The 17,684-nt window shown below is 45.4% G+C and overlaps 1 protein-coding gene across 1 annotated transcript in view; it reads left to right on the top strand.

The window, feature by feature from the left end:
* Positions 1–6,525, top strand: part of sntb1 (syntrophin, basic 1) — a 34,446-nt gene extending 27,921 nt beyond the window's left edge. Inside the window, exons 7-8 of the mRNA XM_079275597.1 lie at positions 1,550–1,779; positions 5,287–6,525. Coding sequence (XP_079131723.1) covers positions 1,550–1,779; positions 5,287–5,379 — 323 coding nt within the window. The 3' untranslated portion in view covers positions 5,380–6,525. The remainder of the gene's footprint in view (positions 1–1,549; positions 1,780–5,286) is intronic.
* The last annotated feature ends 11,159 nt before the right edge of the window (positions 6,526–17,684 follow it).

Below are 17,684 nucleotides of genomic sequence, written 5' to 3'. Positions count from 1 at the left end.
CTTAATCAACAGACCAGAAGCCGGTTTATTAGGTTCAGCGAGCTAAACATAATGCTGGATGTGAGGTGTCTCCAATATTTAGTCTTCCCTCATTGATATGTGGGTCAATGACATGTCGTCCATATTTTAGTGTCCGAGTCCATTATTTCCTTTTAAAATAATTTGATTAATTCATGACATATGTCATTTCATTCAATAAAAGCTATTGCGTTTGAATACATTTTCAATACATTCAAATATTATTCATTCTTTTATGTTTTGGCATCTCAAACCCTGAAAATGTCCGGCCCCCGTCCTAGCAAATGTACAGACAAAGAAATATGTCATGATACTATGACATATTTACTACTTTAACTTCAATAGAGACTGTTGACGAAAACTCTTTTTTGTATTTGAAGTAAAAATGCAAATATTTAGCATAACTTTTGTTGTTATTAATGTTGTCAACTGCTAAATGTCAGGTGGTGCAACCAGGTAAAACATTCATTTTGTGCAATAAATAATAGGTTAAAGTGACCAAATGGTTGATAACTGTTATGTGAATAACTATTCTATTCCATGTATTCATTTGTACATTTGTATCATTATTCTTCTCAGTTTAAATGTAAAATCGAATGCTTAAGATACCAAAAACATGGACAACAGAATGCAATAATCTTAATTTGTTATAAATGCAAAAACCATTATACCCTTCATGAAGAACAGATTTATTGGTACATCATAAGTGTGTCATTAGTTTTAGCTCAGTGTACATAATGACCTTCTGAACAGTAACAGCGGGAAAATATAGCCAAAAATGCCATCACAATAACAGTAATTGTTGATGTTTTAAGTATTTTCTATTATCTATAAAAGCAGTGATATAGTCCATTATACTCATAATAGGGCTGGTCACAAATTCTGTCAATATTCAGCATGTATGTATTGACTTTCAGTGGAAATGTATCATATGACGTTGTTTTAAAAATGAATGCTTTTGAGCAAACCGTAATTAAGAACTAATAAAACAAGTAATTACATTACCGTCATTTAGCAGACGCTTTTATCCAAAGCGACTTACAATTCAGAGTCTATCACATTTAATTTATGTTTTTGTTTTACGTGAGAAGAGCTGAATGTCACTTGACTTAGCTGAAAAAGAGACGGTATCGATGTCATTCATCTTTTTTTATATTAATAGAAAATTAAAGCACTTTGTACAAACATCCAAACCAGTAACGTATTAAGACATCAACCATGCTGAATGGCCCTGCAACACTTAGCACTTAAGTCATTAGACAATAGAAAATGCACATCCTCCATGAAAGTAAGGAGGAGGGAGAGTTTTCCAACAGAGATGAAATATAATTTTTGAAGTGGGGAATATCAATTTAAAGATGTACTGCTATTTACATTAAAGTCTTTGATTTAGAGTCTAACTTTTGCCTCTCATAGTAGTGATTCATTCTATAACGTAGGTACCAAGTGATTCAAACGAGAGGATTTGTCCACAAGCATCTTGTTAGCTAACAATTCAAAGTTAAAATGTCCTATCTATTCAATCTTCCAGGTTGTCTATACCAGAGCCAGGAGTGCCGGCTGGTGATTCACTACGAACAGGGCTTCTCTGTGCTGGCTGACCCAAAACTGGGAGACGGGGACAATGGGGAGGAGAGAGGAGCTCACACACCCACCAGGCCCCGGGTGCTCCTGTCCTACCCCTACGAAAAACTAAAGATGTCCTCGGATGACGGAGTTCGCATGCTCCTCCTTGAATTTGGAGGGAAGGAGGGGGAGATTGTGAGTGTTTGTCAAGCATTGTGTTTTGACACGCACCATGTTACAAAATGTGCTCTGATAGGAACTCTGTTGTTCACGGTCAACTGAAATTCCATTTAGTTCTGTGTATAAATCGTCAAACACAGGTGATGTGAAATCATGTGAAGTAATGAGAGTAGTTCTCTTTAGACTCACTAATGTTAAACAAGCACACAGGTAGAAAACCACCATAGAAAAGGCTGATTTGCCATTTTTCCAGTTTTAACATATCTGGACTAACGCGTAACTTTTTAAGATGTATTCAAACCCACATAGCGTAATATTAAACTTCAGTGTAAAATAGACGTGTTTTGATCATTCGCGGCCTATTGTGTCAAATCCCAAATGCTTCCGCGCACTACTTCTTAGACTGTTTAATAGTCACGATTGTCCGTTTAGTCTTCTTTCTCTATTGTGCTTTAGCAAAGAGGGGAACAGCCTCATTTACTGACGGCGCAACTGGGGCGCAACGGGTCAGATGGACCGTGCAGTTTCGGAACAACCCCTGCTGGAGTACAAAGCTGTCCTGCTGCACTCAAAGTCTCTGAATTTTGAATTTAATTATATCATTACAGATGGAATATTTAACTTTTTGCCACATGCATACTTTTTGAATAAAAAAATGGCAGCCTTCTCATTTTCTCCAAACTATGAGAGAAAATATTTATAATATATAAATAATTGCCCACTTCAAGTTGAGCTGAGTTAAAATGTTCTTCCTTTAGCCTTAAAGTTTTCAAGTCACCCTGATGAAAAAACAAGTGTGAATTCTCATTAGCTGTGACGACGTACGCACATACACCACTGCCTGAATGCATGGCTCATGAGTGATGAAAGGGGACGTGGCTTAAGTATAGGGGGCAGGGTTAACACACATCAGTGAAACAGGTCTGAGTCCAATGATTGTGACGGTTTGTGAGTTTTGCCATGGTACATGATTCTGTTTAGAAGTTATAGACATTGTTGTTATAGGCCATTCACTCTAAATGCCACACCTGTTTTATGCAACTTATATGAACACACATACATGACCTCCATGCCCATTTCAGCCTCTTAAGGAGAAAACTGTGGCCGCCAAAGGGTGGGGTAATTTTTGTGAACCAACCGAGTGAGCAATTAAGCTGCTGGTCGCAGCTAAAAACAATCTTCAATATCAAGCTTACTTTGCTGTGGTCGTGTTCATGCTCAGGGGGTTTAAGGAGGCCTTCTGAGAAATGAAGCCCAACACCAACGAGTACAAGTCTATGAGACGGGCAGAGGGAAAGTGGAACAGCTGAAAGTAAATTACAGCACTTCATCATAAAATAAAGAACTTCACACATACGTAGGTGTTTTTCTTTAGCAATAGCCTGCCTGCCACCAACTGTAACAGTTTTAATCTGTTTACACCACCCAACAGCTCCCTGTGTGGTGTTTCAGTGGCCACCTTCAAAGTTATCGATGTGTGCACCTGAAAGTACTCACACTCTCACTACTCAATATATGATTTACTTCTGCTGTTCAGTTATTAGCCTCTTGGATCTTATTTGACAATACTGATATAGATATTAATGTTGGTGTCTGGAGGATGAGCTCTTAATAACCCCCCCCCCCCCCCCTCCCTTGCACTTCTACAAACAGTTTTTACCCCGAATCACAACATTGATGTTTCATCATTCATAAAGCCATAGCACTGAGATTTACTATACGTTAGTGATGTTGAAAACTAAAATATTTACTCTCTAGGCTTTTGGGATTTCAAATTGGAAACTGAGACGTTTTGTATCAACGTCTCGAACAACAGTCCACATACAGCTCCGTATAACACTTCTGTCAGATACGCTCATGTTTCACGGCTCAGATACTGCTGAAGGCAAATAAGCAAAGACTTTGGAGCTTTGATTCAAAACCCTCTGTTGGCTACCGTAGCAGAACAGATTTTGGTGTCTGTAGCATTTCTGAATCCCAACACAGTCATACACAAGGCTTTATAAAAATCCCAAGGCACTTGCGGATGTGGCTGATGGCTCATTAGCTCAACATTTGAAAGTAGTGTTGACTACACTGTCACATTTGGCAGGGACTATGTATATCTAATTTTGTCACAGCAATTGACAGTTCCTCTCTCCCCATACAGAAAATGTATTATAGAGCAAGGATAAAGTTAAAACCATTGATGAGGTTTGGCAGTCTGTTCTCATTCCCAGGGCTTCAAATACCTACGCTTTGTCACCGACGCACAAGGCACCCTTCAGTGTCTGTCGGAGATGCGCCAGGCTTTCAAGTAACTACTATGTAAACCCATCCACGTCATTATTAGACACTTAGAGAAAATGCTCCTTGCGTGTGATGACGTAGTATAAAGACTCCAAAAACCCACACAGGATGGGAGGGAGGAGAGGTGGATGACACAGGACTTGCAGACTGGTGTTCGTGTCCCAAAGTGTGGTTGTGATTTTGAAGTTACTTCCTTTCCGTACTTATGTTGTTTATGTTTTACTTAGTTTACATGCTTATTTTTAACCCAACAATAATGATTTTTCCGAAACCTTACTAGATGGTTTTGTTGCCTAAAGCTAAGAAAGTATTTTTTCACATTGTTAACCACCTGTTAACTGCGACCGTGCGTTAGAAGATCATGTCAAGGGCCCTGACCAAGCATGGAGTATATGTTTGGTTTAGAAACCAAACAGTATATATCTGCTGTGGTTGACTTGCAAGGCTAATGCTAAATGCTAACTAAATGTTTGATTCAGCATGCTAACAAGCTCACAACGACAAAGCTAACATACTGATGTTCAGCGGGTACAATGATAACCATTTTCACCATCTTAGTTTAGCTCGTTAGCGTGCCAATATTTACTAATTAGCACTAAACACAAAGTACAACTGAGGCTGGCGAGACTTCAATATTTTAGCAGGTATTTGGTCGTAAACCAAAATGTTGGACAAGTTACGGCTGACATTGCCAATACCAAAGCCTTGCTAAAAAAAACTATGCTGAAAATCTGACTTTCTGGATACACCATATGTTTGTGGACCAGTAATGATGTAGGTCTACTCAAATTTCTTTGCTGGATATGCTGGATGAGATGGCCGCTAAAATGTGCTCCGTGTTAAATATGACCACCTAAACAGTCGTCCCAGTGTGAAGTTATAGGTTAAATCTCCCTTTAGACCTGAGGAACAGGATGTGAGTCATAGTACCACCGTTGATTCAGGCTGTGAACAGAGCTTTGTTCACAGTGATGGTGTTTGTGTGTGTGCGCAGTGCTCAGCTCCAGCTAGGTCTGTCTAATCCGTGCCTCATGGGGAACTGTTTCCTGTGTAGTACTTCTATGAGCTTTACAAACTATTTTTCTTTTATTTCCCTCCCCTCTCTGTCATCCCTTCTGCTCCAATGAATTTTCACATCGTTTAAATACATTCTGTCCCATTTGGTACTATTTGCATTGCTCTGTTTTTTTTTCTACTTCTTAAATTTTGTTTTTTTTTCCCTTTTTCCTCCAGCAACTGGACCTCCACTCATGTCCGAAGCCGATCGTCTTCATCCTCCACTCCTTCCTCTCTGCTAAGATCTATCGTCTGGGTCTGGTGGCCTGACCTCTCAAAAGGGACATTTAGTCTTTTTTGAAAGCATAAATCCACCTTGTTTCTCCACCTCTCTGCAGCCCGCATGCAGCAGTACACCACGTCAAACTCCATCAGTCAGGTACCCAAGCTGAGTTGAATGGAGCCTCTATCTGGGAAATTGACCTCAAACTCCAAGTCAATGAAACACTGGAGAAATTAACCCAGGTAGGTTTTTGCTTTGAGTGAAGTGGACTGTTTTTTGGGATAAACCCTCCCTTTACCGGCTGCATGGACTGAAGTGTTGACTGAAGAACCACAGAAGAAAACATGGACTGGACTAGAAGGAGAGGGATGACATATACGGACAGATTGGGCATTACTGTCATGTCCAGGATTAGAAGGACTGGACACGATTGAGATGAATTCACTTTTAATTCAATCAAAAATGTAACAGCGAACTGCCTTCCATTTACCAATTATATAATTTATTCACCATTAGCTCTCAAAGGGCATTCTGAATTTCACTCTGTCACACACTGTGGAAAAACATGATGCATTTGTCTTTGTTAGCGTCCACTGAATCGTCTTGTTAGCGACCTCGTCATTCATCATCGAAACTGGTTGGCACAATCGCCCGCACAGTCTCCACCAATGTGACAGCTGACTGAAATTCAAAATGCCACCCTATTCTTTTAAGATGTTGCATACTGGGACCAAAGTAAGTGAAGTATTTCAGCGTTTGACTGATTTATCTGAAGTCAGTTCTCATGTCTTCAGTTGTAGAGAAAAGCCTCGGCTCCAATCAACATGGATTATAATATACACAAGCATTCAGATGTATTTTTTTGAATCACATTTAAATTCCATGTATTCTTTATCACTCAGAAAGAGCGCAATAGCTTGCTATGATACATCCAACTTCAATTTCCACAGAGATACTAGTATTACATATGCATGGAAGTTTAAGATAAGGATAAATATTCACATGTTTAATTAATCCCTAACAGTCCCATAGCCAAACAATGAGGCAATGTGCAGAATACTTTGTTAAACACATTTTGACCAGATACATTAGTTTGATCTTTTCTGGAAATATGCTTTTTCACTTTCTCGCAGAGAGTTTGATGAGCTACAGCCAGTTGCCTATTAGCTTAGCTTTGCTGACATTGGAAAACAGCTAGCTAGTTAATCAGAGAGCTCTAGAGGTGCTAGTAGGTGGAGTTTGTTGCTGTACCTTTGGACTGTCTAGCTGTTTGCTGTATGATAAGCTATCCAGCTACTGCTTATGGCAATATATATATATATATATATATATATATATATATATATATATATATATATATATATATATATATATATATATATATTGTGACAGCCCCCGGGGTGGACAGGGGGTTTCACGACAACACTGACCAATAAACACAACCAGTCGGCAGATAAACGGTTCAAGTGAGGTTTTTACTGAAGGTAGAGAGGGGAAAGAGGTAGGATAGACACTGAAGAACACACTGTCCGTTTTCCAGAGGGAGGGTCGGGGTCCAATTCCACGGGTCGGTGCACAGCGGGTATTCCTCAGACGGTCCAGGGCGCGGGCAGGGGCAGGGTAGTCGTACAGGCAGGGGTCGTGAGCCGGGCGGGTAGTCAGACGTTCCAGGGTGATCCAGGGGTAAGGCAGTCTTCTCCAAGGGTTTCTCTGTTTAGCTACTTCTCCTGCTTCCTCTTCCACTCCTACTCTCTCCCGGTTTCCTGTTGCCTGGGCCCTTTTGTAGTCCCCTCCTCCTCCTCTGATAGGGTGTGGTCGCTCCCTCGTCTCTCCTCCTCAGGTGTTGCTTGTTGGGCTGATGGTGGTTTGGCGCTCTTTTCCCTTCCCTGACATGGGGGCTCCGCCTCCATGTCAGGCAATATCGTCCCTCTATCACTGCCCCTCTGGGGTTGCCCCTCCGGCTGCCACATACCCCCCCCCTTAAATCCGACCTGGGGGGAGGACTGCTCCAGGAACCTAGGGCGTCCCGTCTTGACAGGGCGTCCGCGTTTCCATGAGCGGCTCCGGATCTGTGGACAACCGAGAAAGCATACGGCTGAAGGGATAAAAACCAGCGGGTGACCCTGGCGTTATTGTCTTTCGCTCGGGACATCCATACCAGGGGGGCGTGGTCCGTGACCAGGGTAAAGTGCCGTCCCAGCAGATAGTACTTCAGTTCCCCCAGAGCCCATTTGATGGCCAAACATTCCTTCTCGACCGGGGCGTATTTTGTTTCTCTAGGTAACAGTTTTCTGCTTACGTACGTGATTGGGTGCTCCTCTCCATCCCTCAGCTGGGACAGGACGGCACCCACCCCGGTCTCGGAGGCATCCGTCTGTACCACCAACGGTTGGGTAAAGTCCGGGGTCACCAGCACTGGTTCGGAACACAGTGCTTCCTTCAGCTTCTCGAAGGCGTCCTCGGTCTCTGCCGTCCAGACGATCCGATCTGGCAGCCGGTTTTTGGTGAGGTCCGTCAGGGGCGCTGCAAGGGCAGAGAACTGGGGAACAAAACGTCGGTAGTAGCTAGCTAGCCCAATAAAGGCTCGTACCTGTTTCTTTGTGCGGGGGCGGGGCCACTCCCGGATCGCGTCGACTTTTCCTACCTGGGGCTTGACGCAGCCGCGGCCGATGGTGTACCCCAGGTAGTCAGCTTCCCGGAGGCCGAGGCGACATTTCTTGGGGTTGGCTGTCAGCCCCGCCCCTCGCAGAGCTTTCAGGACTGCGTCCAGTCTTTGGAGGTGAGCCCCCCATTCCTCCCCGTGTACGACGATGTCGTCCAGATAGGCTGCCGCGTATTCTCGATGGGGACGAAGTACCTGGTCCATCAGTCTCTGGTACGTGGGGGGGGCTCCGTGGAGACCGAACGGCAGCCTCTTATAGTGGTACAGGCCCATGGGAGTAGTGAAGGCCGTTTTTTCCCTGTCTTCGGGGGCCACTGCCACTTGCCAGTAGCCTTTAGTCAAGTCGAGGGTGGTTATGTATCTGGCCCTCCCGATGCGCTCTATCATTTCGTCCACCCTGGGCATCGGGTAGGCATCAAATTTTGAGATGGCGTTGAGCTGTCTAAAATCATTACAGAATCTGACTGAGCCATCTGGTTTCGGAACCAACACTATAGGGCTGCACCACTCGCTAGTCGAGGGTTCGATGATGTCGGCCTCCAGCATACTCTGTACCTCTCTCTCTATCGCCCCCCGGCGGGCTTCGGGGATGCGGTACGGCCTTAGTTTTACCTTCTTCCCGGGCTCGGTGATTATCCGGTGTTGCACCAGTGTGGTGTATCCGGGGTCCGGGGAGAACACGTCTCGGAACCGATCCACCATTTCCCGGACGTCCTGCTTCTGCCGGGGGGTCAACTCTTCTCCCACGGGTACCTCGACGGGCTCCGTTTTTCCTGGGGTTGTAGAGAGAGAGAAACAGAGCATGGCATCCCTACTCACCCATTTCTTGAGAAGGTTAACATGATAGATCTTCGTCGGGTGCCTTCGACCTGGTTGCCTGACTCGGTAGTTTACCGGCCCCAATTTTTCCATAATTTCATACGGTCCCCTCCATCGGGCTAAAAACTTACATTCCGCCGTGGGCACCAGGACCAACACCCGATCCCCTGGGTTAAACACTCGGGGTTGTGTTCCCCGGTTGTACACGCGGGCTTGGGCCGCCTGTGCCTCGGCCATGTGTTCTCGGACTATGGGCCAGAGTGATGCCATCCTCACCCTCATCTCCTCGACGTGGTCCACCATGGTGCGGTAGGGGGAGGGTTGGTGTTCCCAGGCTTCCTTGGCCAGGTCGAGTAGTCCCCGGGGTCGTCGACCGTACAGGAGCTCGAAGGGCGAGAATCCTGTAGACGCCTGGGGCACCTCTCTAATGGAGAACATAAGGAATGGCAGCAGTTGGTCCCAATTCTTACCGTCCTGGTCCATGGTCTTTTTCAGCATTTTTTTCAGTGTCTGGTTGAATCTCTCGACTAGGCCGTCCGTTTGGGGGTGATACACCGACGTCCTCAGTTGGGTCACCTTCAGCATGCCACACAGGTCCTTCATGATCCTAGACATGAACGGGGTCCCTTGGTCGGTGAGAATCTCCTCCGGTATTCCGACCCTGGAAAACAACATCACAAGCTCCCTGGCTATGCCCTTGGTGGCCATGGAGCGTAGGGGGATGGCTTCGGGATACCGGGTGGCGTAATCAACAATAACCAGGATGTACCTGTGTCCCCTGTTGGTCTTGGGTAGGGGCCCCACTAGGTCCATCCCGATCCTGCTGAAGGGGACGGTGATGATCGGCAGGGGCACCAGCGGGTTTCTGTGATGGGGTTGTGGGGCCACTTGTTGACATTCGGGGCAGCTCCGGCAGTAATCTTCGATGGCCTTTTTGATTCCGGGCCAGTGGAACCTGGCCCTCACCCTTTCCAGGGTTTTCTCCACTCCTAGATGGGCACCTAGGAGATGGGAGTGGGCTAACTGTAGGACAGAGGGTATAAAAGGACGTGGCACCAGTAACAACCTGAGGGGGGCCCCGTCCCTCATTACTACCTGGTATAGGAGCCCGTTGTATATGGCGAAATGTGTGGGAGGGAGGTCTCTTACCCCGTCCAGTGGTCGTCCGTCTACGGCGGCCACCTGCCGAAGGGCGTTGGCTAGGTTGGGGTCCTCCAACTGGGCCGTCCCAAACCTCCCTGTGAGGGGCCCGGGTAAGATGGGCTCCTCCGGGTCCTGGGGAAACAGCCCGGCCAGCTCCTCTTCGTCGAGGGAGGGGGTATCTGCTTCCTAGGGGATGGGCGGCGCCTCTCCTTCGGGCTCACTGGGGCTGGAGGGTCCGTCGTTCTCGATGGCTGTGGCATAGACGTCCTCGGGGTTGGGTTGGGTGGCCTCCACCAACGCCCGGGCCACGGCACTGGCGACTCCTTCCGATAGGGGATCGGTGGAGATCTCCTCCCCCAGCCCACAGATGGCTTTTTTTTTGTATTTTCGGGGAGGGGTCGTACCTGGTTTCACCACCAGGCTGCGCCAAAGCTCCTGGAACACGGGCAGGTCTCGGCCGACGAGCACCTCTACGGGGAGTCCTTCCACGACTCCTGCAGTGCCGATGTATCTACCCCTTGTCGTGTAGATCTCTAGGGCGGTGGTGGGGTATTCGCGGGTCTCCCCATGGATGCACGTGACCGCTCGGGTGCCGGTTAGGAGCGGGTACTGAGCATACGTGGGTCTCACCAATGTAATGGCGCTCCCGGAGTCCACCATCGCTGAGGCGTCGCGGCCGTTGACTTTGACAGGGGTGAGGGGCATGTGGTCCTCGTGAGTGGCCGAGCATCCTGTAATCAAACCGCATGGGCGACTCCCCTCACTGGCCGTGGGCATGGGCGCGTCCTGGCGGTGAGGGCATCCCCAGGCGATGTGCCCGATCTCGCCGCAGTGGTAGCACCTCCTCTCTTCCTGTCCAAACGCCGGCCGACGTCGGGGAAAGCCTGGGGGGAAGGAGGGAGACACATATTTATTTTCCTCCGTTTTAATTTTTTCTTTGCGGGTGGGCCCCTCTAATGTCTGGTTTCTTCCCCCACGCACTAAAGCTTGTGCGGCTTGGTAACCCTCCATTATTTCCACCAGGTCCTCGATGTTTCGGGGGTTTCTCTGGCCTGCCAATTTTTTTTGCCTCATACGGGAGTGATCGGATGTATTTGTCCATGACCACGCGATCGGTGGGCGACACCTCGGTTGGCTCTGCGTGTAGCCAGGCCGTCGTGATCCTTTTTATCTCATGCATCTGGGCTCGCGGAGAAAGTGAGGCGTCATATGACCAGTCATGAAATCGTTGGGCCTTTAAGAACAGCGTGACCCCGCATCGCTGTAACGCTTCCGCTTTCAAAACCCGGAAGTCAACTTTTCCAGCGCGCTCTAAGTCCTGATACGTTACCTGCGTTTCATTGATCAAAAAGGGGGCTATTAACTCTGCCCAGTGATCTTCTGGCCATTTCTCGCGGAGTGCCGTTGTCTGGAATATTTGGAAAAAAACTTCAACATCGTCCGCTGCCGTTTGTTTGAGCAGGAAGCGCGCTGGATTGGCTCTCTCCACGGTATGTTGCTCCTGTTGGTTCTGTAACATGCCCTTGATTTCGCTTTGCATGGCCTCCGCGCGTTCTGTTTGCAATTCCATATATTTCTCCATTTGGCTTTGCTGTTGGTATTGTTGTTGCTGCTGGGATTGGAGGATTTGCATTTGTATTTGCATGGCTTGTTCGTGGCGCTTTTGGGTTTCTTGGTTGCTAGCGATTAGCCCCGCTAGCAGCTCTTGAAATGGCACCGGGGTGGCCATGCTTACTGGGTCGGTTGGTCTATCGGTCAGCGTTGCCAGAACCGGGTAGTGCCCACGTTCTCCACCAAGTTGTGACAGCCCCCGGGGTGGACAGGGGGTTTCACGACAACACTGACCAATAAACACAACCAGTCGGCAGATAAACGGTTCAAGTGAGGTTTTTACTGAAGGTAGAGAGGGGAAAGAGGTAGGATAGACACTCAAGAACACACTGTCCGTTTTCCAGAGGGAGGGTCGGGGTCCAATTCCACGGGTCGGTGCACAGCGGGTATTCCTCAGACGGTCCAGGGCGCGGGCAGGGGCAGGGTAGTCGTACAGGCAGGGGTCGTGAGCCGGGCGGGTAGTCAGACGTTCCAGGGTGATCCAGGGGTAAGGCAGTCTTCTCCAAGGGTTTCTCTGTTTAGCTACTTCTCCTGCTTCCTCTTCCACTCCTACTCTCTCCCGGTTTCCTGTTGCCTGGGCCCTTTTGTAGTCCCCTCCTCCTCCTCTGATAGGGTGTGGTCGCTCCCTCGTCTCTCCTCCTCAGGTGTTGCTTGTTGGGCTGATGGTGGTTTGGCGCTCTTTTCCCTTCCCTGACATGGGGGCTCCGCCTCCATGTCAGGCAATATCGTCCCTCTATCACTGCCCCTCTGGGGTTGCCCCTCCGGCTGCCACAATATATATATATATATATATTAATTAAATTAAATTAAATGGACAGATGCGAGAGGGATATTTATCTTCTGATCTATTTCCCAAAATGTTGAACTATTCCTCAAAGGGTCTGCAGTCTTCCTCCTTCCTCCTTTATCTCAGAGTGGATTGAGAGCTGTTCATGATTAAAAGCCTGTTTAATCAACTGAAATTCTTTCATAATCTCTGAGGAACGGAGCCTCTTTGCCTGGTTAACACACGAAAGCCAACAATCTGCCATGAGTGATTCTAATAATATTTTAAAAACTCAAACTGTGCCACAGTCGCCCCATCAAGTATTATTTGTCTTTAATTATAGCAATATAAACATGATAGGAGTCTTCCGTCCTGCTTGGAGCAGCCAGTGCAGGACACTTTTTATTGGATGTTATGCAGCAGATCAAATCTATACACCGCACTGTCTCTGACATTGTCGGCTGCTGGGTCTTTTCCCGTGGCTTGAGACGACAAAGAGGAAGACGAAGAAAGTAATCATCGAGATCAAAGGGTGGATCAATAGTGTGACTTATATTATGGCTACTTTTCTCTTGGTTATGAGCACAGAAATTCTCAACTAGCAGATATTTTGTGTTTGCTGTCTTGATATCAAACACACATTTCCAATGACCAAGTATACACACACTCACACTGTGAAGAATGATTTACACATTGTAATCCCACTGATAACCTCAAGTGAGGAGAAGCTCTTTGAGTGAAGGTTGCTTTGATATGTCGAATACTCTGATGCCTTTGGCAGCTACTGTACTGTCACTCAGAATGACAAAGCCTAGTTTTGAACTCAAAACAGTGCACATAAATCATGTATTTAACAAAAGCGACATGATGAGTTTGTTTTTATTGTCTTCACTTGTTTATTAATTTCTCAACAGCAAATACAAATCGAGAGAAGAAGCCTGGAAAATGTTGAAATTTCACTTAAATCGCATAAAAATGTAAATCACATCTACAATTTGTTCGCTAACGATACTTGTTTTTGGTAGTAGAATATTATACTATTCCCTTCTTCTACTTTCAGAGCTGAAATGAACCCTGCAGTAAACGGCGCAGTAGTTTATCTTGGGACAGTTGGCATGAGAGGTGGTTTGCTAATATACTGCGTATTAGTGACAGTTTAGCTGGACTTGGGAAGCGTTTTCTTGATCGGCTCAGCAGGAAGAATTCACGCGTCTTTAGCCAAAGAGCTTGACAGTAATTGAGTTGTAGGCAGCGCTTCACACAATCGTAACTCCTTGGCATTGTTAACTTGGTTCCTAGGTAATGAGCTGGCATCCTCTCTCTCTCTCTCTCTCTCTCTCTCTCTCTCACGCACACACACACACACACACACACACACACACACACACACACACACAACAAATGGATGGACACGTTCATGTAATTGAGGGTAAGGAGTGTAGACCGCTCAAACAATCATAACTCTTGACATTGTTCACCAGTTGACATTGAGCAATTTCCCACCTTCCCCCCCCCCCCCCCCCCCCCCACATCTTTGTGTTTATCGCCGTTCCCCTTCTGCTCAGAGTTTTGTTGAATCAAGTCAGCGTCTCTGTGGGACACTTAGCGTCTGCAGATAGAAATTGTTTCATCATGTGAAAGAAAAACAAAGAGCTCTCCAGGTCACCTTTCCCACTGAGACATACAGAAAGCAGTGTTTGTGCCAATTTTAAGACCTAAAAACACATACAAATGGCCAACAATCACTGATTCAAACACACACACATGCTCACTAATAACCAGCTTTCCCACTGAGACATACAGAAAGCAGTGTTTGTGCCAATTTTAAGACCTAAAAACACATACAAGTGGCCAACAATCACTGATTCAAACACACACACATGCTCACTAATAACCAGCTTTCCCACTGAGACATACAGAAAGCAGTGTTTGTGCCAATTTTAAGACCTAAAAACACACACACATACAAATGGCCAACAATCACTGATTCAAACACACACACATGCTCACTAATAACCAGCTTTCACACTGAGAGAAGTTTGAGAGGGCTGTATTGTCAGCTTGTCATTTTGAGGGGCTGGACAAGAACCGTGTGTGTGTGTGTGTGTGTGTCCCCCAGAGTTGTGTTCATGTGCACACAGTGGATACTTGTTTTTTGTTTGTGTGTGTGAAAAGCTTTTTGTCTTTGCATGGGAGTGTGCCGCCTGTATACTTTGCCTGCTGGATGGTCTAGATCACAATTGGAAGAGAGAACAGGGTGGGCAAAGCCAATACATGTCCAACTTAGACTGAACATGAATTTAACATTTAGGGATACTTTGTTCGGAACCATATTTTATTTCCTGAGTGTAAATTTGAATGTGCTAAATTAAAGAAATACAAATAATTTAGACTACTTTCAGTCGTCTTGAGAGGGAGTGAGTTGAGCATCAAGTCATCCACATGTCACTACTGCCCTGAACTCCCAAGTCTCAAGGTGGCATGGTGGACATTAAAAATAACACTTTAACAAAACCTTCTGCTGCTACAGGAAACCTGCATGCTGTGTTCCAGACAGCAGAACGCAGCGCTGTGCTTCAGTTTGTGGGTGGTTCCTTGTTACTTTTCTTCTTTGGTGGAAACGAGATTTAGAGTGCCTGATGCACAGCGAAGGTGGTCCTCACTCTCATCGTCAGGCATCACCCAAAAATCCTGCAACTGTCCTGACTCATCTGAAATATCTTCATCCTCCTCATTCTGACCAATTTCATAAAGGCTCCCTCAAGGTTTTCAGTCAAGGTTGACCAAACCTTTCTCTCAATGAGTCGCACCCCATGAATCTCATGCTCGGGCATAAGCTATCACACACTGGGTTCTGAGCTAGAGTCATGCAGTTGGACTCTGTTCAGGGCATAAAACACACCTGAAGCCTCTCGTTATGCTACACAATTAGCTAAACCACCTGTAGCTAGCTGGCTACACCGCATTTTGGCTTAATTTAGAAAAGTAGCAATAAGATATTTAAAGAGGCATTTAACAACATATTGTGTAATAACACCGCATTATGTAATAGTCTGCAGCATTTTGTAATAAACGGCTTGAACGCAATATGTAATAAATATCCCAGTATTTTATAATAAATGTTTGGATTTTACAATTATGAGTTTTTAGCACACGCATTTAGGAGAATCAAGGCCTAAATATGATTGGAAATTGGTCATTTCTAATTGGAGGACAAAAACTACAGCACAGCTAAGGTTTGATATATCAGTGCTGTTTTTGAAAACAGTTTTTAAAGCATATATTCATGATTTTAAGTCTGATTATCTATATTGTGAAACTCCAGTGTCATTTGCAATGTAAGGTTGTGTTATGATTTTACCATAGAAATGCTTCATGGCAACAAGAGACAGATGGCCTTTTTATTGGATATTCTTATGATTGGTTTTGTCTCCAGCTACAATTCATTATCGACCTCCATGGTCCGCCACCTGAGGCATCTCCTCAATGCTGGTTGGAAATCCAAGGTGTTTTCCAAGAAAACAATGATGTGGAAGTCAGTGGATGATGAAGGTGTTATTACTTATTCTACTTTTACAACAGTCAATTCATCTTTAACCTTTCTTTCATTATTAAAACGAACAGTTTTACTGCAGTTAGTACACGCTAAATGTATTGACATTTGTCTTAAATATATTCAACCACCTATTTATTACCAACAGCTCCCTCAACAGCAGCAGTGTGTGTGCATCTGTTTGTCTGCGTGGTGAGCTGTGAGCGCTTACGTTCCTGCTTTGCACACCGAAAATAGTCATCGCAACCAGGTGGGAATCCTGTTTGTTGGCCATTAACATAGCAGTGTGACTTTATGTTTTGATAGTGATGGACCTGTGGAGTCTGCAGCAGCCAGGCCCAGAGCAGTTACGACAAAAACAGGTTGACTACTAACTCTGTGGGTATTCATATGTTTCGTCCCCACTCTGCTGCAGTTCCTGTCACCGCTCTGGTCGACCACACAAAAGCAGATCTCTCCCTCCCCCACCTCAGGTAAGAAAAACGGAAGAAGAAAAAGAAGAACTGCTGCAAATGCTTCTTCTCTTGAAAGAAGAGGACTTTCTGCTTTTGCTGAGAAATTAGCCAGGGCAACCAATTTGAGGTTTCAAATTGGGCTTAATCTGTACAGTCTCCTTGTAGCAGTGTACAGGCTGAGCATTAACATTACAATATATAATCTTCATATCATAGATACAAGCCTACATATATAAATGTGTTTATTGTTTGACCACTCCACAGGAAGCTGAAAAAACACAAAACCTCACACACCTCTGACATATTATTACCTTAATCATTAAGCAAATGAGCATACAGCGATAGTGCTGGTGATGCTGGTACAAGTCGCTCTACAGGATAGCACTTTCTTGAGGCCCAAATATTCTCAACACAAAGTCTTGTCATCTGGCTCAGACTTTTTTTTTTAGCTGTTTATCCTAAATCAAAGGAATATGGGCCGTTTTGTTTCACTTTACTTAATGTCTTTAAATTGCCACTCTTTGCTAGTTTTACCACGTATGTCGAATGTGATATCTGAGCTGATAACTCAGCGAACACAACTGGTCTCTGATGTGATACACATGAGAACATTCACAATTAATCTGTTAGACAAAGGCACACTTTGTAGGCACTGCAAGAGACAGAAACTGGGTCATCGCCTCACTCTGTCCCTGTTATTGTCTGTTAATGTAGCCTACATGAAGAAGAGTAAGCTTCTCAGCAACATACACACTGTACATGAACACACACAGAAGGACACACTGTCTTACTAAAGCAGATAGAAAGCATGTTTGTGAGGTGAAGTCGCACCTCAACCTCTGTTCCTCTCAAAAACAACCGCCCACACGCAACCTATACATGTACGTGGCCTCAAATCACGGAACTATGTACTCTCACTGACTGTACACAACTCCTTTTCTCACACACGCACAGAAATACAAAGTACCAGTCTCTGGGAACCTGACGATAAGAGAGATGAGGGGTGAGGAAGGGGGGTGTGTGTGAGAGAAAGGAATGTTTCGGGATGCCACTGCCAAGTCCCTACACTACCCCTGAATGCACCCCCATCTCTCTCTCTCACACACACACACGACTTTGAGGCATTGTTAGACGTCCTGTCTGTCTCTGTCTTTGTCTGTCAATTCAATTCAAATTCTGCTTTATTGGCATGAACGTTTACAAACGGTATTGCAAAAGCATCAGAAAATGAAATATACAATAACATCAATACACAATATCAATACACATTATAATATCTCTGTCGCTCTCTCAAATTCAAACAAATATGGAGAATAAAGTTTCCTCTATTTAAAGAGAGCAGA

The sequence above is a fragment of the Melanostigma gelatinosum genome, assembly GCF_949748355.1.
Source record: "Melanostigma gelatinosum genome assembly, chromosome: 9".
Taxonomy (NCBI): Eukaryota; Metazoa; Chordata; class Actinopteri; order Perciformes; family Zoarcidae; genus Melanostigma; species Melanostigma gelatinosum.
Note: the sequence above shows the minus strand (reverse complement) of the source record. Positions and strands in the feature narration are given on the sequence as shown.